Raw genomic sequence first — 22,665 nt, 5'->3', positions numbered from 1 at the left:
CCCGAACAGACATTCAAAAATCATAATTTTTCATATGAATCTACCAAGGAGGTCTATAATACCTGGAAAAATCTATCTAATAATATTTGCGGTTTAAATGTTGCTTACAATAAATTTAGTTTTGTCATGGTACAATGTTATGATGCATTCCATTCAAGTTGGATGTGGGATATTCCTACTTGATATCTCTGACCATAAATGCATTCCATTCCCCAATATTCAGAAGATGACGTCTAAGGAAACAAAACTGCAATGCTCCCGTTAGCTTAGCAGGGGTTTGACTCTCATTAGAGATGTCTCCTAGCAACCCAGCTGATAAACAGTGCTGTAGCGCTAGCATTTGTGCTTCAGGTGTACGATTATCAAAATAAATAATAATTGACCATGTTTTATACACCTGTTTCTGCAGGCATTTGTTAATCGAGCTTTAATATCATGTAATGTGGAAACGAACTCATTTATCGATATTACTTATTAAAGTGAATGTTTATCACTTACTTTGTAAATCTCCTTGAGTGTCAACATGTTTGTGTGACATCGTGCCCCTGCATCTCAGCGAAATTGGAGTTGAGAATTTCTGCACGAGCCTACAAGTTGTAATTTCTGACTTAAAGATGCATTCCATTGCACTTTTCCTAGCAGGAAGTAAAATCCGACTTTCCGAGTTGAATGGAACACAGCACTACTTTTCAAAACTTGATCCGACACTGAATGCTCAAGCAGCCTAATTTACACTTAGAAAACTCCTGATGTTGCTATAACAATGCAAAAATCTCTTACCAATTTACTTTAAGTGAAAATCAGTCCTCCTTTCCTGTTGAATAAATTAAGCAATCACATGGTCATGCAGAACATCTCGTGTTTTTAAATCCATAAGGATCTCTTTCTAAACGGCAGTACCAGCAGTGATGACAGCTGACTCATCAAACAGCTTGATCTTACGCTTTTCACTCTTGAATTACGTACATCACTTAAAGTGTGATTGTGTCACACAAGTCCAGCTAGAAGGCCTCGACTGGGACATATCCTAAAGACCACACCCACCAAGAATGAATAAATCAGTCTGATTGGCTGATGAATCTGACAGTCTGACATTAGATGCCTATTCACTTACACTGTTGAGGGATTCTGTAGAAATTCTGAAGGCCTGACGGGGTGGAGCTCAGACTCACGCGCTGCTTCGGGCATGCGATTTGTGAAACAGCTGTCACGCTTTGCTTGTAAGCATCAAGGAATAAATGAACTGGATAAACTTTTTGTTTTTCTCTATTTGTTTGTAGATTAATTAAGAGTGGAAAGCGTTTAAAAATTCATAGGCAAAAAGGTGATTGAGAATGAAAGGATGAAAAATATTTATTTATTTGGCATGTTAGGCCAGCAGAGAATGCATTGCTGGCCCTGAGAAATTGCCACTGCGTAGATGTAATCACTGTAGTCGTAATGTACTTTTTGGAGCTTCAAAGTTCTGGTCACCATTCACTTGCATTGTATGGACATACAGAGCTGAGATATTCTTCTAAAAATCTTTGTTTGTGTTCAGCAGAAGACAGAAAGACATACACGTTAGGGATGTCCTGAGGGTGAGTAAATGATGAGATAATTTTCATTTTTTGGGTAAACTATTCCTTTAAATACTCTTATGCAGAACACAGTAAAGGATAAACAATGAACAGATTGCCTGGTCGAGTTCTAGAGGAACGACATAGGCCAACAGGAGAAACCACCAGACAATATTTAATGTTTACTATTACTCATAATATTTAACTCTTCCACCACCAGCAATGAAAGGGTTAAGTGTGGTGACATTACTTGTAGATGCAGCTTGAGACAGATCTTCACACCCAGTGAATGCTGCACTAATAAGCACAGCAGTGTCTCTTACGAGAGAAAGACAGAGAGAGTCAAAGAAAGAAAGAGGTGAGGAGGTTAATTTCTCTTTAAAAATTAACTAATTCTTTGGCTGCTGGGTTGCCACATTGGTAACACACTGCAGCCTGTGCCTTCTCTCAAACATCTCGTGCAGGTCTGAACCTGCTGTAGGCTGGCACCTCATTCCACTACTGTAGTGTCAAAACCAATGTTGAGTTTCTTTACTGTAATTTAATGAATATTTATTTTGCTATGCCTTGTTTACACATTTCCTTTTTAAAATGCCTCAGATTAAATGGGCAAGAGATCTGCAGTGTTGTATTTGGGTGGTGGCATTTCCTGATTGAGCAGTTTATGTAGTTTACAGCACATTTTTTGTGCATGAAGACAAATAACATTCCAGTACTTTAACAAGAGCAGTTTCACTCTGACCTTTGTGATCTAAATTCAACATACAGTATGCTGTAAAACAAGTGCTGTGGATGTTGAAAAAGCACACAAAGAAATAACAGTACCTTATATGTTCTTTTTGTGGATCTGACATCGCAAGCTCATGTTAGCACTCATGAATTTCCTTCCTGCTTTTGAAAATATTAGCAGTTAGCATTCATCAGCACACTGAGAGAGGTAAATAGCCAATGATGTTGACTTACAATTCTATAAGTGTTACAAAATAATACCTAGATAGATTTAGAAATATTTGCTTAGCATTGTGTTTATTTTACTGTGTAATATTCTTAGAATGCATTTTAAGGACGAGGCATTTTTCTCTGTCATACAGTTTGAGCTTTGACTAGGTATCGGATTGCACCCTTACACTGTGCAAGATGAGGCGAAGCGGAACCCCTCTTTCTAAGCAACAATCAACACCCAACTTCAGGAGGGGTAAGTGCCCAATCAGCTGGCACGCAGAATGCCACAGCATTATATCTCACGCATGTCACAGTCGGTTGCACAACCCCATCTGCTTTGTTTCAGTCTGCCAATTTTCTCTTTGCAAACAAATTTAGCAAATACAAATTTAATGTGTAGTGCCACTGTAACAAATGTCAACGATAAATGTCTTAAAATGTGTCTAACTTGCAGACATATAGTCTGGTATTGTATAGCTTGATCAAAGTAGGTTAAAAGCATAACAAGACAGGGTGCTCTTGGTAACCGTGTCATAAAGTGCTATATTCAAAGAGTACTGCATGTTTCTAAATATAACCTCTTTGCTTTAAATCTCTTTTCTAATATCATGCAAACAGAGTCTCAATGACTATAAACTTTAATGACAATCTTTTAACACATAAAACTGAGCGTTTCCTGCTACGCCAAGTTACTTTTTTTCCAAATATTCCTGCTTCCACTTTATAAAAGCAAGCAAATAACGCCCCATGATAAATGCTATTATTGCAATGACAACTAGATAGGTAAAGTTTGTCAAGACCACCTTTGATGTTGGCATGACAAAGCCTGTTTTAAAGTTTGAAATAGTTTTAAAAGTGTAAATTTTGAAGGTTTACAGGCCATACAGCCAGAAAGACAGACAGACAGGCAAGAAAGAGAGAGATAGATAGAGAGAGCGAGAGAGCGCAGATTAAAGCAGAGACTATTTGGCCCTAGATGGAGCACTTATATTAATATGAATAGAAGTTGGAACACATCTACATGGCAAATGTAGAAAATTAAGTCCTGCCTTACAGATAAAAGAGCCAATGACCTTTTAGATACAGACATTTTCTGTCAGTCACCTCGAGAATGTAATATTATAAATTTACACAAAATAATAAAAAAATGACAAATATAACAAAGTTAGCTATATTTATGCTGTTAAGTAATGCAGAAACACTTCATCAGAGACAGGTCACTTCTATTAAAAAGAATGGGAGACATTGGAATGCCCAACGGTCAACAGATGTGGAAGGGAATTCCTACCCTAAATATAAAAGAGCCAATCACCTTTTAGATACAGACATCACCAATTGTCAATCAACTTGAGAATGTGCATGTTCATTAGCTATACAAGCCAGGAAAATTGTGTTTTTTAGCATGATCTGAGGTAAAGAAGCACAATTTATGATACCATTGTTGTCCGATTTTACAGCTGATTTGAAATATGTTCTTTGATCATAATTTTGACCAACTGTTTTGGAGATTTCAATCTTTCCCCAGTCAAGCAGATAGGAGCTGCACTGTCATGTAATTTGTTTACCTAGAAAATAGATGCCCTGGAGTGTTCCAGTGATGGCCGCCGAATGACCTGTCTTGCTTAAAATACTTTGGTCTCATCACAGTCTGTGAAAAAGGTCAACTGGATTAAAGTCCTTGTGTGGGTTTGTTTACATTTTAATTTCTGACAGTTTGAGTTTGAATTCACAAACATTCGATTTCGGCCTCATGGCTTATTTGAACATTCTGTCAATGCAAGTATATGGGATTTTTGGTTCCAATATGGAAAATAAAATTAAAATAAATGTACATCCGATCAGTTGGAAAAGATTTAGGGCAAATTTGGGTGGAAAGCTCTAGAGGAGTTAGTTTTAGAAATGTCAGTCTTGGTTTTGGGATTTTAGAAAAATACAACAACACAAATATAATATTATTATGTTAGGCCAACATAATAATAATGACATTCATTACATTTGCATACCAGTGTATATATTTATGTATTTATTTATTAAATTAGAGTAAATTTTAATGAGATGCTACAAAACAAGTTCTGGCATACAGCCCTAAATGGCTGGACTTTTATGTTAAAATTAAGGTTAAGATACTCCATATATGAAATGGAGAAGAGAGAAAGTTAATCCTACAGACAAAGAGAAATGGGAGGCAAGGGGAGGGGCAGAGGCACTATGCTTGGTGGCAAGGATAGGTATAGAGCCAGGGCTACATACACTGTAGGGTGGAGTTAAGTTTCTCCCAATTGTTTCCCTGCAAACAGGGGAAATGTTGGTGAGACACAGTTGTATTCGGTGCAAATAAACAGAGCTCTCCTGTCCTTCACCCACTGTACCCTCAGTAACAGTGTGGAAGCCTACGCAAAGCTCAGGTAAATAAATGCATCTCTGTTTCAGGAGTTTATCTAAACAGTGTGCCTAGCTGGTGTGTTTTCAGAATGTTTTGGATCAGAATGCTTTGGATGTGTGTCTGTGGTTGCTTTTAGACACCACTTGCCAAGAGAACGCAAACACTGTTGCTCTATATGCTAAGAGATTGTCACCCAATGCAGTGGGGTATTAGAGTGAAGGCACACATTATCAACTGGACTACAGTGTTTTGGTAGGACAGCATGTCTGATTTATTTTAAGGCTTCCAAAACTTTGGGGTCTTCCACACTCAAGGTCATTCAAAACAAGACCAGTGCAACTGCAGGTGCCATGGTAAGACATGAAGGCTGAATAGGACGTTATGAGATGCAGAGTACAGAGTATTCCTGTTGGTCATGTGCCATGTTTAAGTGTCAGTTTCTGCTTTCCAGAAGCTTGCTAATATTACTGCATGAGGCAGCATGTGTGCTGGAGGAGTTTGAGTTATGTTGACACAGAAAGGAGTAACCTGTGATTATGGTTACAATTGCAGGGCAGGCCACAGTTTTGTGTAGGATGGTTTAAAACTAGGTGGACACACAGATTGAAAGCTGTTGTACATGAAATATGTCGATCATGAAACGGGATCGTAGAAAGTGCACAGTGGGGGTTTAAAAGTCCACTTGTGAAAATGCTTTTATTTTGCATTATATTATTCAATACATTTTCCCCATTACAAAATACTGTACAATATAAGCATAAAAAAAGAAAAATAACTGAAATTTTCAGAATTACAGATCTCAGAATTTTTTAGTATTTGATATGATGCTAGTGAAACTTTGTAATACGGCACTTTTCGTACCACTGTCTCCTTAAGATGATTCGCCTATGTTTTCCTCTTTTGTAAGTCGCTTTGGATAAAAGCGTCTGCCAAACGAATAAATGTAAATGATATGTGCCCCGCTTGATGCTTTAATGATATTGTGCACTCGAGTTGACATCGACTCAACAAAACCTGATGATCTATGTTATCCAAGCATGATTTGAGAACATTCCAAAGAGAATTTTTTTGTAATGGAATATCAGACCACACAGTGCCAGGTAGATTAAATTGTACATGATAAGCCACAGAGTATGCAGCCGACTTGTGAAGGTTCAGCAACGTTACTGGAACATGAGTGAGCCAAGACACTGTCATCCTTACACAAACAGAGGGCCAGGAAACTACACCAGTTTATCCTGACAGCTCGCAAGCTCCAGAAGCTGCCAATCTTTAGAAGGGACTCAGGCTCATTTCTAGCTCCCCCCAGCCTGTTGTGATGTCCAGCCAGTGCTCTCTGACATGATGCTCTCAGACCCTTTAAATAGGGGGGAGAAAGATACTCTAGACTAGAAAACTCTGAAGCTGCCTCATAGACAAACAAGACCTAGAACCGATCAGACCACTGCTCTGAAGCCACAGAAAAGTAGTGTCCAAGCACAGAGATCCAGAAAAACAGAACCATGGCGAAAATAGCTACTGAAGGTAAGAAAGAGAAAGTGAATATTCCAACATTGTGTACAATGGGGGTTTTTCAAGCAGAATGAAAGGGGCCAGGTGACAGTCAGAAAAATTTGATATTGGAAGGGTCAAGGGATAAGCAGTGGCAAGCTTGTCTTCAATGGGAAGGTGTCATTTTGAAGTGTTTAACGATGTGACACATGTTAAACAAAAGCTCAGGTCCCGTTTCTTCACCGTAGAACTAAGAGACAAGGCATTTCAACTGACATTTAAGGGGTTAAAGAAATAATAAATGATCAATTATTCTGTCAAAAGAATAGTTTTCTCTGATGTAATAGATCTTGTAGTATTTAAGACATTCGTTAAATAACTACAGTACACATGCTGTAAACACAAAGTCTAGATTGCCATGGACAGGGTTGGGGAGTAACGGAATACATGTAACGGGATTACATATTTAAAATACAAAATATAAGTAACTGTATTCCACTACAGTTACAATTTAAATCATTGGTAATTAGAATACAGTTACATTCAAAAAGTATTTTGATTACTGAAGAGATTACTTTGCATTTTATTGTCATTTGCTTCATTTAATATTTAGTCCTTTCAGATGGAAAACATTTATACATATAAATGATGTGATCAAAAGTGCATTTGAACAGTGGTGAAACACTTTCTTATGATGTGTTACATTCCTACGAGCAGACAGAGAAATAAGTTTGAAGTAAGTTTGGAGCACAAGAAATATAAATAAACCTTGTGTATATTGTCATCTTTACGCTAAGCTAAAATGCTATTTCTAGCCATTTTACATACACGTTACCAGGCACAATCATATTGTTTTATCAAGAAAATTCCCGCTAGATAATAATTTCTATTTTTCTAGTAAGACCTTTGATATTAGGGCAAAAATCAAATTCTTGATAATAATTTTGTATTGTTTTCTTGTAAACAATATCTAAAAATCCTTAAAACAAGATCAATTTGATTTATCTTGTTTTAGAAACAACACTGCATAAGATATTTAGGTTTTTCAGAGAATGTATTTTTAACGTGTATTTTGTCTTACTGTACTGGCAGAGTTTTTATAGTCAAAAACAAGTTAAAAAATCTACCAGTGCTGAAGAAGTAATCCAAAGTGTTTAGAATACATTACTGACCTTGAGTAATCTAACGGAATATGTTACAAATTACATTTTACAGCATGTATTCTGTAATCTGTAGTGGAATACATTTCAAATGTAACCCTCCCAACCCTGGCCATGGATTGGGTTAGGCATCCGTTGGAACGACTGGTTTGGTTCACGTCCACATGTAGCACACAGCTGTTCTAGAAGCATGGTGAAAGTGACTACTGGAATCTAGATTTCCTTGATGGGCTGGGCTGGGAGTAGCCCAGAATCATCCATCTGATAGGCTTGTCAAGATTCTGTATCGAAGGGTTGCAGACTGTTGACAGTGCAGTGGTAGATCCAGTAACATGTTAACAGGGTGTAAGTCAACGGAGAGGCTTTGACTTTGTAAACCTGCTTGTCTTCAAAAGTTGTTTATAGGGATGGGCCCGACCTACTTTCCCATGCTAAATAAGCACTGAGACTCATATGTAAGCAACATCTGACGTGATATGTGAAATATATAGAAAGGTGGCTGAGATATGGGTAGCCATGACCTAAAATGAAACTACAACTGACAGGATTTAAATGTGGTTTTGATAGCACAGGGAGTCTATCTGTGTGCAAGGGGGATAGTCAGGTTGGTTTGTTTAACATTGGTGAAGATAACTGTCACTGCAATTCATACAAGCACTCATTCTTGCAAGTGCCAAATGGGCATGTCACCCTGGCAAAATTGTGGACAAGCGGTTCAGGCATTTGTTTTGTAGGTCTAAAAAATAGGTTGTGAGTTGTTTTGAATAGAGAAACATAAATCTACATACTGTAAATAAATATGTGAGGCAAATGCATCCTGCGACTTTTCACACATCTGCCTTTTCTTAAATACTTGTGGCACAATAAAGTAAACCAACTCCACATATGTGCTGCATTCATTTCTGCTTCACAGTACTGGTTATGCACATACATTTTGACATAAAGATGTAATATTTAACATTCTCTTGATAATGTAGCTCAGCTAGAGCACACATGCAGAGAAAATGGGATGATTGGGAATATTGCTTTAGTGCCTCTTCTTCCCTTGCCTAATATTGTTTGCTTATTTAGATATAAGTAGAAGTGCTTACCATGTAACATGTACAGTTTGTTGCCAGATGACACCACAACAACTGGGTTGAACCCGGTGACTGACCTCTAACAGGAGACGCACTTAGTTTACCTCACAGATACCTGACTAAGACCCAGGCTTAAGATGCAGAGTGAAACCTGAACCGTGTATCCAGATACTTGAGGACATGTTTACAACCATGTGATTTGTGCAGTACAGTTGCAAAATTGACACGACTTTCTCAACGTACAGATCTTCTTTGCAGTCTTTGGAGTGTGTTTGCTGCCTTAACAAAAGTTTTTACATTTATGACAGAATTCAGATATAATGGTCTTGACTATAGTAGATACATGAGCCAAAATGTATTTCGTAAAGAGACATGTCACAAATAATACTTAAAAAATAACACTAGTGCCATGTAATTCAGATGAGTCTCAGATCTCAGGTCTTTGTTAGGGGTTCATTTGGGATTACTCACTTGCAATACTGGTGGAACTCTCTGGAGATCCTCTAGACATTTACTTTAAAGGACTCTCAAATATCCTATCTATGTACTCCAGGAGCTTCAAAATATATTTATAGAGCCTCAAAGCCTTTTTTATGATGGGGTTCCTTAAGGAACCGTTGTCCTTAGAGTCCTTGCAGGAACTAAGAGCAAGTTTCTCAGAGAACTGAAAGGGTTTCTGGACAATCTCCAAAAGGGTTCTGTTGGTGTGGCAGCTGAGGAACCCCAAATGGTGCTTTGATTATCTTTAAATTCTTACACTGTAGAATAGTTAGAATGGATTCAGCCCGGTGATCTTGATTCAGCCCAGCACTGAGAGGCTGATGGAATATGGTACTGCCCAGAGTGACGGAAGCCTCAATTCCTTGCATACTTTGTAAATAGTGTACATTTTGTCATAACAGGGTGTTCCTAGAGATGGCTGATCATTAATCATGACAATAAATAAATGGAGAGCACCAACATTCTTGGCATTTGTCTTTGTAATGGCATCAATCCCTCTCCATCTTTGTTGCGCAGAAATGCCACGTCAGTTCACGAAGATCTCCCTCCACGAGGTGGACGAGAAGATGTGTCTCCTGGCAGAGAAGGTTTATGCCTCAGCTCTCAAGGAAGAAGACAGCAAGAGCACCATGTCCATGTTCACCGTCCCTGAGGACTGTCCCATTGGCTTGCAACAGGCCATGGAGTGGGAGCTACGCAAAGAGCTAGCTGAGCAGAAATCAGAAGAATCTGTGAAAAGGTCAGTTAACTCTAATATAGTGCTGGTTGGTTGCAGAATTGGATTGAAAATGTACATTAGTGTGGAACTAAGTATGTAATTCTTATACTTTTTGTCCAATTTTAGGAAACAGAGTTTCAAGCTTATGCGCTCCCAATCAATGTCCTTGCAGATTCCCACTGCTCGAGACTGGGCTATGTCTGTTATTTCACCTCTGTTGACCCCTACCATAGAGACAGACTCTATACCTATCAATATTCCAGAATTCCAGAGGGTCACCATCAGTGGAGACTACTGTGCAGGGGTAGGATCCAAAAGCTGATTTGTTATAATGATTATTTGCAAGGGATGGTTCAAAGAAGTTAATGGTTACAAAGCAGGGTTGGGCATTTCTTATCGTTATTTAATATAAAACAAGCAAATTAGTTTAATTTGGTTATAGAGAGCAAAAGAGCTGTGGGCTTGACTTGTATTAACTCATTCCCCCATTACAGACAGAAAGTCACACCTGCCTACCTTGTGTGATACTTGGTCTTTAGTTTAATTATGATTTGCATGACCAGTGGAGGTGTGTTGTCAGATTAAAATACTTTGGAAAGGGTGGTAGATTAGTAAATGGAATGGTGAAAGAAAGCATTGCGAATGAGTATCCATTATACAATTATCAATGTTTGGATACTCATTAAAGGAGCATTACTGTCTTATATGTTTTCATGTGTTTTCAATACCTCTAAGATTAAAGACCCCATTAAATAAAAATGGTAGTTTTATGGATTTTAATCCATTTATTTTAGCATTGAGGCCATCTATATGCTAGTGTGCTCATAAAAGTAGACAAAACTAACTTTTTTTTTCTTTTTTCTCCCCAATTTGGAATGCCCAATTCCCAATGCACTCTAAGTCCTCGTGGTGGCATAGTGACTTGCCTCAATCTGGGTGGCGGAGGACAAATCTCAGTTGCCTCCGCGTCTGAGACCGTCAATCCATGCATCTTATCACGTGGCTTGTTGAGCGCGTTACCGCGGAGACATAGCATGTGTGGATGCTTCATGCTATTCTCCACGGCATCCACGCACAACTCACCGTGCGCCCCACCGAGAGTAAGAACCACATTATAGCAACCACGAGGAGGTTACCCCATGTGACTCTACCCTTCCTAGCAACCGGGCCAATTTGGTTGCTTAAGAGACCTGGCTGGACTCACTCAGCATGCCCTGGATTCGAACTCACGACTCCAGGGGTGGTAGTCAGCGTCTTTACTCGCTGAGCTACCCAGGCACCCTGACAAAACTAACTTTTAGCAGATATGGGCTATGCATTTAAAATGTACAGTCTCCCTCTTCCAAGAAAGTTGTTAAAAAAATACTGATGAATCTTGCTGGCAAAAGATTGAATCATGTTTGCATGGACATATGCACATTTTTGTCCAATAAAATGGCTCTCTAGAATTAACTTTGCTGCGCTGTGATGTAAACTAATGGCTATTGGCTATTAAAAAGGACAAGCCCTTCAGTATGTCCCTTTTCAACTTCCTGTTTGAATAGAAATACATGAACCCAGGAAAAAAGTTGGCATTCATCAAACCAGTTCATGGGGTCTTTAAGTAATATTATGCACCATATAAACTTTGACTTTTACAGACTATGTGTTACAGTTACTTATGTGGCATTTATGCATTTTTATTGAGCCTGAAAGAGTTTAATTACTGTTGGTGATATACGCATAACCACTAATTAATTCATCTGTGATCCATTTTGCCAGATAACAGTCGAAGACTATGAGCAGGCAGCCAAAGCTCTGCTGGCAGCACTCTTCATCAGAGAAAAATATTCTCGGCTGGCATACCACCGCTTCCCTAGGACCACTGCCAGATTTCTAAGGAGTGCCAATAACGAAAAATGGAGTGAGGAGGAAGAAGTGCTGCCAGGTATGTCATGGTTGCCATGCACCTTTCAAAGACCAACAGCTATGAGTCATTTCAATGGATCGTTCACCCAAAAATAAAAGTTCTGTCATCATTCACTCACCCTTATGTTGTTCCAGACCCATATGACTTCCTTTCCTCCATTGATCACAGAAGGGGATTTTAGGCAGAATGTTAGTCTCAGTCACACTTAACTTTCATTGGGTCTTTTTTCATACAGTGAAAGTGAATGGTGACTGAGGCTAGCATTCTGCCTAACATCTCCTTTCGTGATCCACAGAGGAAATAAAGTCAAACGGGGTGAGTAAATTATGATAACATTTTCATGTTTGGGTAAACTATCCCATTAACTGTCAAATTACTGCTTCATTAACATTACAGTTTCAAAGAGCTAAGGGTGTTTGTTAGGTTTGGTCAAATGATTCTATAAAATTCCAGTCTTGTTTCTTTCTACATATGTACTGTACATACATACATCATGACATAAATATAATTTGATATTGGTATTCATCAGTGTTGAAAAGAAAGTCAATTTCATGCTTTCTACTCATGGAAACAGATATCTGCCCCTGTCCAAGTGAGGGTCAGGATCCTTACAGTATGGAAGACATCCCACAGAATCTGAATTACTGCCTGAAGATGAAAGATGGAATCATATACGTTTATGATAATGAGGATGCCCTAAAACAGGATCAGCCAAGGAGTTTGCCGTATCCCGACATGGAAACCTTTGCTATTGACTTGAGCCATGTCCTTGCCATGATTGCAGATGGGCCGACGTGAGTTAAATTAAATTGGCTTCCTCATCAATACAATCCAAAATTACATTATAAATTTACATTGGGACCCAGTCCACTTGTGAAAATGCTTCTATTTAGCATTTTTCTACTTACATACAGTTTTTGTCATTACAAATTAGATTTGTTTTAGCATAGCTATTTGAGTGAAAATTTGAATAGAAAAATGAACATGAATTTGGGATGTTCCCCTTTTCAAATGGACTCCACAAGTTTGTGGAAACTGATGATCCATGATACAATTATCCAAGCATGATTTGAGAATGTTCCAAAGAGCATCTTGTGTGCTTCAATGGTAGCAAGGAAATGTCACCCTTTGTACAAAAGAGTTAGTTAGTTTATTTATGTCATAACGTTTCTTTATTTCACATTTTTCTAAATCCTCAAACTTGTTTATTTCTAGGTATAAATTAGATTTTGGTCCCCACTTTTAAATGTAGACTTTTTCACACCATTGTATATGCTGCATGTCTCTATTTCTAAAAAAAATAAATATATACATGATAGACATGTTTTAGGTGAGAATCAATGTAGAGCAAGGATGAGGCCTTTTTTATTCTTATAGGAAGACCTATTGTCACAGAAGGCTTAACTTTCTGATGTCCAAGTTCCATCTACATGAAATGCTGAATGAGATGGCAGAGTTGAAGGAACTGAAAGGCGTTCCTCACAGAGACTTCTACAATGTCAGAAAGGTATTTCTAAAAGTCTTTGATTTCAGTTAAATATTGATGTTTTTACCACTCATAAAACCACCACCATTTTTGCTTTTACATATTTGTAAATATTCAGGTTGATACTCACATTCATGCAGCTGCCTGCATGAACCAGAAGCATCTTCTCAAGTTCATCCAGGACACTTATCAAACAGAAGCAGAGCGTGTGGTTCTGGAGAAGAATGGCAAGAAAATTACCCTCAAACAGGTGTTTGACAATCTAAAAATGGACCCTTATGATCTCACAGTAGACTCGCTGGATGTTCACGCTGTACGTATGCCAAACAACCTTAGGGCCTCCAAATAATGCTTTAGATTTTTTGTGTTTTCATGCAAAACAGATCATGCAGCAATTAAGAAATTGCACTATTGTTTATGTTTCAGGGTAGACAAACGTTTCATCGTTTTGATAAGTTCAATTCCAAATACAACCCAATGGGTGCAAGTGAGCTCAGGGAGATCTACCTCAAAAGTGATAACTACATCGATGGAGAATATTTTGCACGTCTCATCAAGGTAAAATTAATCATCTGGCATGCTGAATACATGAGCTAATATCTTCATAAGAAGTTTCTTTGACTGAGCATCCCATTCCTTATCTTAAGTGAAAGAAACATACAATCACATAATTTTTTCCTTTCCAGGAGGTTGCTCATGAGTTGGAGGAGAGTAAATATCAGCATGCAGAACCCCGTCTCTCTATTTATGGCCGAGCTCCTGAAGAGTGGGAGAGCCTGTCAAAATGGTTTATCAAGCACAAGTTGCACTCCCCTAACATGAGATGGATCATACAGGTGCCCAGGATCTAGTAAGTCCTCCTCTAATGTTCATAAGCTCAACGTACAGTATATGAAATTAACATACACATTGCACTCAAACCATATTTTACATTTATGAATTTGTCAAACACTTTTATCAGTGATGTCTAGATGGTAATCCACTTTTTGCAAAAGTTGCACGTGAGTCGGATTTGGTAGCTCCTATCTGCTTGAATGGGGAAAGACTGAAATCTACAAAACGGTTGGTCAAGATTATGATCAAAGAGCAGATTTCAGCAGTAAAATGTGACAACAATGGTATCATAAATTGTGCTTCTTTAGCTCAGAGCACTCAAAAAAAAAAAAAAAAAAAAAAGGCTGGTCCAGCTAATGTGCTTGCAAACAATGTGTATACCTAAATGATAATTGGCTCTTTTACCTGGAAGCGGCACTTCCCTTTCTACATCCACCATAATGTGTGTTCCAATCCAGTTTTGCCAATTCATTTTAATACAAGTGGTCCGTCTCAGGCTAAACAATGTCTGGGTTTAGGGGTAGGGTTAAGGTTAGGGTTTTTGTGGGACTCCAAATAAACACAATAAATACAGTTGTGGTGAGCAGGGCGGAGCCGAGCAGCATCTGGGCAGAGTGAGGCCGGGAAGATAAGTGGCGAATGACTTCCACCTGCACGCCACACCGGCCTCATATTCCAGCGAGGGGAGGCGGGAGTATTTAAGGAGAAGAGACAGTGGCAGACGGGAGAGAGATGTATGAAGCTTGTCCACGTGTCTGACTGTCTTTATGATTTGACGTAGCTGGCTGAAAAGCAGTGCGTGTTTTTGTTTCTTTATACACTGAAAAGTGTCATTAAATGTCTGTGTTTGTCAAGCCAGTCCCAGCTTCCTCCTTACCGTCTTAAGTGTTACAACAGTGTATGGATGTTGCATCAGCTTTTCACAGGTTACCATCTAGACCACTTTTATCCAAAGCCATTTACAGTGCAATCAAGCGACATATTTATCAGTATGTGTTTTCCCATGGGAATCGAACCTAGAACATTTGTGTTGCTAGCGCCTTAGTCTACCAGTTCAGCTACAGGAAGGAATTTTTGTTTGTACTGTAGTTCAGTTTCAATATAACAAAATGCAACAACATTTTCAACATTGTGTATTTTGCTTTTTAGTGACATATTCAAATTAAAGAAGATAATTCCCAACTTTGCCAAAATGCTAGAGAACATCTTTCTCCCACTGTTCCAGGCCACTATTAACCCTCAGGCGCACAAACAAACGCATGTCTTCTTGCAACACGTAAGTGCATTATCACAGTTTTGTTCTATTAACCTGGCAAGACTTGTCAAAGCAGATTCATGTTACATTAGAACTTCAATTAATTATCAGCACAGTAATTAAAATATTTTTAACACAAGTCATTTTACTTTAGAAACAAGCTTCCATTGACACAGTGCAGAACTCCCTAATGAACAATTAGATTGTTTTCAGATGACTGTGAGATCATGTCATGCATAGTGAAATCACAGAAACATGTCAGAAAAATGTGGATGCAGTTGAATTACACCCAAATCAGTGGCACAGTCATTAAGTATGGATACCAAATAAATAAAATAATACCTAAGGTGTGGAAGCCTAATAAAGAAGGATCTGTTGTTTTTTATTAGGTAACAGGGTTTGATAGTGTGGATGATGAGTCTAAACACAATGATCACATATTCACCTATAAAAGTCCAAAACCTGAAGAGTGGACCCAAGAGGAAAACCCTCCATACACATATTACCTGTTCCACATGTATGCCAACATCATGGTCCTCAACAACCTGCGCAAGTAAGTCAATCTCTGATTTCAGTGTTAATAATCATTGTCGTCACAAAATATTCTAATATCTACACAAGTTTTCTATGTTTTGTTGTTCAGTCCAAGGCTGTCTACGGATTTTGAATTGAAATCACAAGTCATGTGAACAGTGAATACGTTTTTGTTGCAGGGAGCGTGGTCTCAATACCTTCCAGTTCCGTCCTCACTGTGGTGAGGCAGGATCCATCACTCATCTGGTGTCAGCTTTCCTCACTGCTGACAACATCTCTCATGGACTGAACCTGAAGAAGGTCAGTCTTTAAGACCAACTGCATACACATCAAACCACACATTACACCCAAAGGCACCTCAGTGTAGTTGCAGAGTTTGACAAATACAAAAATATATGTTATCTTTAAAACTTGACTGAAATAAAGGCAAACCCGAAAAAACGAACATAAAAAAAACCAACACGAATGATACTTTAAAATGTGCATCTTGTTGTGGAGTGGTTACTTTTCTAAGTGATCCAACTTTTGATTTTCTCCTGTTAGAAGATAAATGGGACCAAAAAATGCAGAGACTTACATTGAAGGAGGGACCTGAGCCATTTTTTAGGGATGAGAATGTCATTCATTCTTTGGGACGGGCTTTTGCTGCCTTCAAGAGTTGGCCATTCGTTTATTACGACATGTCATGCATTCAAGTCGGAAACAAAATACAGAAGAAGCCAAAGTACTTAAACAAATACGCAATGAATGACTGCAAAATTAGCTTTATATTACAAAAGCGATTCATTAGCTTTACATTAGTCGCCTATAAAATCTGACAAAGTATATAACATTAATATTATTAAAATAAAGTACTGAAATTGAAATAATTTTGCAAAATCAACACTTTCCATCATCTTTTATGTTTGCATGCCCCTTCTAACATCACAACTCAGGGTTCATCTAGATTTACGAGTTTCCCACTTGAAAATACAACTTTGCTTAATTACAATACTTCCGACTCCACTCGAAGGCCACATATTTTGACTTGGGCCAGTAAGTAACCACCAAAACAACTACCCAGAACAACCTAACAACACTTTCAGTGCCTTAGCAACTGTCCAGAATAACATGGCAACCACATAGCAACATGCTAACAACCACCCACAACACACTAGTATCATAGTGGCAAGTTTTGCATTGGCAATCATGTCTCACATTTTCAAAAGTAAACATCAATTTGTAGTTTATTTATTTTTTATTTATTTTTTTCAGAGTCCTGTGCTGCAGTACCTGTTTTACTTGGCCCAGGTGCCCATTGCCATGTCTCCTCTCAGCAACAACAGCCTGTTCCTGGAGTATTCCAAGAATCCTCTCAGGGAGTTCCTGCAAAAGGGCCTGTGTGTTTCCCTCTCCACAGATGACCCAATGCAGTTCCATTACACTAAGGTCAGGGAGAGCAAATACTGGGAATGATGTGCACAGCAGCAAATGCAGGCACAAAATGAGTTGATCATTAATGAATCATTTAGAGCAGTCAGGTGATGTGGTTTTATGTTTTTTGAGTACCTGTAGGAGGCCTTGATGGAGGAGTATGCCATAGCAGGCCAGCTGTGGAAGCTGAGTACATGTGATCTGTGTGAGATCGCCAGAAATAGTGTTCTTCAGAGTGGTTTGTCTCATCAGGTATTCTCTCAGTCCCAACCTTATTAAGCTTGTGTCATTTCTGTGCCACTAGCACCAACCAATTAAAATGCAAAAATATCGGAGATCGTTTTGATGGTGCCTGTTTACACTTTACCAATGGTTATTTTAAACCTGTATGACTTTCTTCTGTGGAACGCAAGAGGGAAATGCTAGGCAGAATGTTTGCCTCAGTCACCATTCACTTTCATTGCATCTATTTTTTTTCAAAACAATGAAAGTGAATGGTGACTGAGGCTAGCATTCTTCCTAGCATCTCCTTTTATGTTTTCCCGAAGAAAGAAAGTTATTTGGGTTTGGAAAAATATATGGATGAATAAATCCTAAAAAAGATTAAAACATTTTGGGGAACTGTCCCTTTAAAAAATCATTCTGTGTTAAATTTAACATACAATTAAGCACAGTGCTTGATTATTAAAAGGAGTAGACATAAATAATTCTGTTTTATTTTAAGAAATTAACTATGCTTGAAAATCCTCAATTAGCACTTATTGTTTTTTATCGTATAATTTAGCTTTTGAGTTAATGTGGGGTTTTTGGGGGTGGGGGGGTGGGTTATGGATTGGGCTTGTTTCAGTGTAAGCTGATCTTTACATGTCCCTTGTAGGAGAAGAAGCACTTCCTGGGTGAGAATTATCTACAAGATGGACCAGAGGGAAATGATATCCATATGACTAATGTGGCACAGATCCGTATGGCTTATCGGCATGAGACCTTGTGCAATGAGCTCAGCTTCCTTGTGGATGCAGTCAAGTCTGAAGCCGTGGCTGCACAAGCCCTGTAAATACAGCAGAGTGAAAGACAGGGTAAAGCCTGGGTCCATACAAGTGGACCAGACCACAAGTGACAGTGAAAACCTTATCTCGCTACTGTAAATGTAGCAGACATCATGCACAACAGAGCCACTGTGTACTCTTTGGGGCAATATCATTCCCTGCACAGTAGCAAGCCATGGACCCATGTCTCTTAGTGCCTTATAAATGATGGGTATATCCATTCTCATAGTGCCTAATAAGTGATGGATATATCCACTTCACATTATGAATCCATTCATTGAAAATTAAAGGATCTGATACAATGTTACTGTATTTTGCATGGATTCTGAAAATGTTTTTCTTTTTTCTTTTAAGGGAGCATATAAATTTGTTACCTTTTATAAAAGGAGTCTCTGGGCTTGTGACTTCAACAATGTATTTTTTTATTCAGTTGAATGTTTTATGTAAAACAGAGAGTGGCACAGAAACTAGACCTATTATCTGCCTTGAGGAACCAGTTTGTTTGCAACTTGATATTCTTGGACATGGGGCAACCCATGGGGTAGAGCTTTATATTTGTTGCATTATAGATTTGAGTACTTAACACACATTGTTTACACCACCACAGACTGTTAGGGATTTTTGTAAAGAATGTGATACAATATAAGGGTGCTGAGGTTTGGAAGAGCATTTTAAAAATATATGAACGCTGAATATGTTAAAAATAAATAAATTAAAAATCTTTAAAGCATTCATAATCTAAAATTAATAAACAGGATTATATGTCCTATAAAAAAAAAGAGTCCTGCTTGATTCATTTGTGATAAGATTGTATGTAGGCCATATACCTACAAAAAAAAAAAAAGAATTCTTTGTTAATTTTGCTCAACACTGTAGCCCAGTGGAAGTAGTGGGAAAATGTTAGAGCATGCAAATGAAATTACTTCCAAAAATTATTCAATTCACTTTATTATCTGAGATTTACACAAGCCAGATGGAACTAAGAACACTGAACACTCCAATCCAATCTATACATCCAACAGCTGTCCTTCAACACACCATCACAGAGGAAACAGCAACTAGTGTCATTTGTTCTCTGATAAAACTTAACATTCAGTCGCTTCATCAATATATACTGTATCTGAAATTATTACAGAAATACAATTTTAAAAAATAGATTCAATGTTAATGAACACCATTAAATCTTAATAAACTGAAATACTTTGAATTTTTTATAGAGAAATTTAACTATATATTACATGTATTTAATGATACAAGATTCACAGTCTGTCTCACACTCACAGAAGTGTAAAAGGAATATTCTAGATTTTAGGACATCAAACTGGAAAAACAATTAAAAGGTAACTAACCTCCACTGAAAGTGTCAGTGATGCCGTGTAGAATAAAATGCTAATTCGCATGAAAAGACCTAATTATGTCATTATGAGTGTTATATGACTCAGCCATGCCCCAAAATTAACATTTGGTCCAACTTACAGAGCAGTAAAGAGTTCATGCCAAATATATCACTAGGAATTCCAGGAACCCTTATTTTATATTATAAATGCAAATAAACTGTAGTTATTTTTCCATATAATTTTTTACTAAATTATAGTTTCAATACATACTAATGCTGAAACATTTTCTTCAGGTATTACTGTACAAGGCCTCTACGAAACAAACACAATTAAGTGCAATTACTTCACAAACAAGATAAAACAGCAAGTGCCATGAGCTGAAAAACAATTAAAGGCAATGATGTTCTGTTGCTTCATGTTATCTAGCATTTATCAACAGTATGCATGTTCACAGTCTGTGAACTGATTAGGTGGCAGAATGTGATGCATTAACCTAAAAGTGCTTTTAAAAAAAAAAATAAAAATAAAAAATTCAGCAGTTATTGCCTCCAGTGAGCGACACTATATAGTGCAACAAATACTCAGTCCCATAGTCATCCTATGAAATAACTGTTTACAGGTTATTTAATCTGCCATGGGTAGAGAGTGAGCATGAGAGTGGCGCAGTGCTTCAATTTAAGGTCTGTGTGGGTGGCCAGCTTCATCCGCAAGATTGAGAATGTAACCAGTTACATCTTCCTCCGTGGGAGCATCTGACATGACCCATGATTCATTAGCGGCAGTTACCTGAATACGGCAGATGGGGCAGTTGCGGCTCTGACCGCTCCTTAATAAGGAAGAGGACAGAGATCATAGACACAAATAAAGGGTTGACCGGGGAATTACCCTGACTTTTTTAGTCATTCATAATTACTGGATAAAGATTTTTACAAATCTTTTTCTAGAGATTGCACTTACAATAAGCCATTTCTAGTCAATTAAAATAGTTCACAGATAAATCACAGATTCTTACCACTTGTCAATACATTTCTGACAAAAGCTGTGTGCACAGGGTAGAATAAGATCTGCTTTCCCATCCATACAGATACAGCATTCTTCTTCATCAGTCAACTGTTTGACCCTATTGCAGAATACAAACCACATACATTGCATGTTGATTAGTCATCCATATTGCACATCAGGGGCATATTTGGTAAACAGAATAACTGCAGCTGTTACGTTACCTGCCCATCCACATGCTAGCCTGGCAGGTATCTTCTGACGAGAGCTGTCCAGAGGATCCCTCTGCGCCCACCTCAAACCCAAAGACTTCAGCTGCCTGACTGGTGATGTCTTTGTAGAGCTGGATAAACTGGTACAGGTTCATAATGCGGGAGGCCTCTACCATTCCATCCTCTTTGTTAATCTAAACACAAAGAGAGCAGAAATCACACCCTGCACAAACATCAACCAGTTTCGGCTGAGCTAACACACTGGAACTGAAGGCCAAATTTCCAATATACATTTGAAAAGAGCAATACAGTTCAAAAGTTTAGAGCACAGTTTGGACTTTTTAAAAAGCTTTTTAAATTTTAATATATTTTACCTATCAGTTCTGTGGTACGTACAGTGATCTCACCTTGGTGCACACTATTTTCACAGCAACCTTCCATAAAGCCGTTGAATCAGATCCAGGCTGCACTTCAAACAGAAGATGTTTCTTTTGGTTGGAGGCTAGTTTAGCAGTTCTGTGAAAGAAAATAACTGAGTGATCTTACCTACAAATAGGAGAATGTAATATATATGTTATCAGATAACATTCAAAATTTACGATTAAACTGACCAAAAAGCAAGCTCATTCTAATTTTTCCAAACATTAATGACAATGTTCTCAATCTAACTCTAGGAAAACTATGTGAAAATGGGAGATCTCTTCCTTACCTAAGTAAAACAGGCGTATTTAACAAAATAGATTATCTAGAAAACTTGCTTACACATCATTGAGTTCTGCCACACGACCCAGGAACTCGTCATATGTGAGGTAGCCGCTATCACGCACTAACCCCACATGTTTGATCAGTTTCTCAGGCAGTCTGCTCACTGCCTGGCCAGAAAGCTGCTGGCCCATCTCAGCTCCACACGGAGGATTGATCTGTGACAATTCTAGACCTCATTCACTGCTGGAGGCCCTGAAGGTGAGAGAGGTTGTTTACATGAATCATGACTCGTGACATGTCAAGCAGTGACAGCAGTGTGACATGTTATACTTAATTTTATATCTAAAACTATTTTGAACAGTACTTTTTATTCTTGCATAATTATTATGCCATTTATATGCCATCAAATTTATTGAGAGACTAAATGGAATATTCGCTCTTTTAGAAATTAATTTGAAAACTGTAGAACTATTTAAGTGAACTGCAAAAAAATTGTGAAAAACTAAACTGCATTAAAAGTACAACTTCCCTTAAACAGGTCGTTTCTGAGCATATAGGAGCCCTAAGAGAAATCCTACTTGGAGAGCATTATTCAGTATTTTGTTACGATAACAATAAAGGTCTCATGTCAGTGACATTTCGTAAAACCAGTCACCCAGTGTGAAGTCTGGACAATCACTCAAATGTATCCACCGATACCTTCGAACTGAACATGTGTTTATTTAGCTGCATTGGTCTACCCCCGGTGATAAATAAACTGTCTTTAAAAAGCAGAGAAATTAATAAGCTAGATGCATAGATTCAGAGTGGTGAAATAATAAATATACACGACCCACCTGTAGACCGAATATTATTTTCAAAAACAACATCTAGCTACTAGTTAACTTGGTGAGTCAAAATAAACCTGCAAAGGTCTTAACGCAAATAAATCAATAAGCGGTGCTTGGGCATTAGCTACAAATGTACAAGAACACATCGAGAGGCAAATAAATTACAACAAACCTGCTGACATTTGTTTAGCCTGGGAAATATTCGAGATAACAACATCACTGTCAGTGTACCTGACGCGAAATGATGACGTAACGGACACGCTCAAAGTTAA

General features: G+C 38.0%; 2 protein-coding genes and 1 long non-coding RNA gene across 7 annotated transcripts in view; 1 reads left to right on the top strand and 2 right to left on the bottom strand.

Annotated features, from left to right (window-relative positions):
- Positions 1 to 2,445, bottom strand: part of LOC127417319 (uncharacterized) — a 48,286-nt gene extending 45,841 nt beyond the window's left edge. The window contains exon 1 of the long non-coding RNA XR_007893252.1: positions 2,385 to 2,445. This is a non-coding gene — a long non-coding RNA (uncharacterized LOC127417319). The remainder of the gene's footprint in view (positions 1 to 2,384) is intronic.
- ampd3b (adenosine monophosphate deaminase 3b) lies at positions 1,761 to 19,088 on the top strand. Of its 5 annotated transcripts, none has more exons than XM_051657229.1 (16): positions 1,761 to 1,917; positions 2,651 to 2,754; positions 9,632 to 9,854; positions 9,960 to 10,137; positions 11,595 to 11,760; positions 12,317 to 12,536; positions 13,120 to 13,249; positions 13,347 to 13,541; positions 13,655 to 13,786; positions 13,915 to 14,078; positions 15,212 to 15,338; positions 15,707 to 15,870; positions 16,031 to 16,151; positions 17,106 to 17,279; positions 17,406 to 17,516; positions 18,142 to 19,088. In XM_051657229.1, exons 2-16 carry the CDS (start codon positions 2,697 to 2,699, stop codon positions 18,316 to 18,318), a joined length of 2,340 nt encoding a protein of 779 aa, XP_051513189.1. In that variant the 5' UTR covers positions 1,761 to 1,917; positions 2,651 to 2,696; the 3' UTR covers positions 18,319 to 19,088. The 5 variants fall into 5 exon arrangements, with proteins under 5 accessions (XP_051513189.1, XP_051513192.1, XP_051513190.1 ...); XM_051657232.1 differs by having other exon boundaries at positions 1,766 to 1,917; positions 2,667 to 2,754; XM_051657230.1 differs by lacking the exon at positions 1,761 to 1,917 and adding an exon at positions 2,275 to 2,496.
- Positions 19,089 to 19,241: 153 nt separating this feature from the next.
- rnf141 (ring finger protein 141) lies at positions 19,242 to 22,656 on the bottom strand. Its single transcript, XM_051657251.1, has 6 exons — positions 22,566 to 22,656; positions 21,621 to 21,815; positions 21,266 to 21,374; positions 20,871 to 21,052; positions 20,660 to 20,767; positions 19,242 to 20,473 (listed from the first exon to the last, which is right to left on the bottom strand). The coding sequence occupies exons 2-6, from the start codon at positions 21,752 to 21,754 to the stop codon at positions 20,323 to 20,325; spliced, it is 684 nt and encodes a 227-aa protein (XP_051513211.1). The 5' UTR covers positions 21,755 to 21,815; positions 22,566 to 22,656; the 3' UTR covers positions 19,242 to 20,322.
- Positions 22,657 to 22,665: the final 9 nt, after the last annotated feature.

The sequence above is a fragment of the Myxocyprinus asiaticus genome, chromosome 26 (assembly GCF_019703515.2).
Source record: "Myxocyprinus asiaticus isolate MX2 ecotype Aquarium Trade chromosome 26, UBuf_Myxa_2, whole genome shotgun sequence".
In the NCBI taxonomy this organism is placed as follows: Eukaryota; Metazoa; Chordata; class Actinopteri; order Cypriniformes; family Catostomidae; genus Myxocyprinus; species Myxocyprinus asiaticus.
Note: the sequence above shows the minus strand (reverse complement) of the source record. Positions and strands in the feature narration are given on the sequence as shown.

What these genes read in the sequence shown, in the direction of transcription:
- ampd3b (XM_051657229.1), top strand. Translation starts at nt 2,697, where the DNA reads ATGAGGCGAAGCGGAACCCCTCTTTCTAAGCAACAATCAACACCCAAC. An exon ending in TCAGAAGAATCTGTGAAAAG is followed by an intron (nt 9,855 to 9,959) that starts GTCAGTTAACTC and finishes GTCCAATTTTAG; the next exon opens with GAAACAGAGTTTCAAGCTTA. An exon ending in CGCATGTCTTCTTGCAACAC is followed by an intron (nt 15,339 to 15,706) that starts GTAAGTGCATTA and finishes GTTTTTTATTAG; the next exon opens with GTAACAGGGTTTGATAGTGT.
- rnf141 (XM_051657251.1), bottom strand. Translation starts at nt 21,754, where the DNA reads ATGGGCCAGCAGCTTTCTGGCCAGGCAGTGAGCAGACTGCCTGAGAAA. An exon ending in GCTAGCATGTGGATGGGCAG is followed by an intron (nt 20,768 to 20,870) that starts GTAACGTAACAG and finishes ATTCTGCAATAG; the next exon opens with GGTCAAACAGTTGACTGATG. An exon ending in CAGAAATGTATTGACAAGTG is followed by an intron (nt 20,474 to 20,659) that starts GTAAGAATCTGT and finishes TTCCTTATTAAG; the next exon opens with GAGCGGTCAGAGCCGCAACT.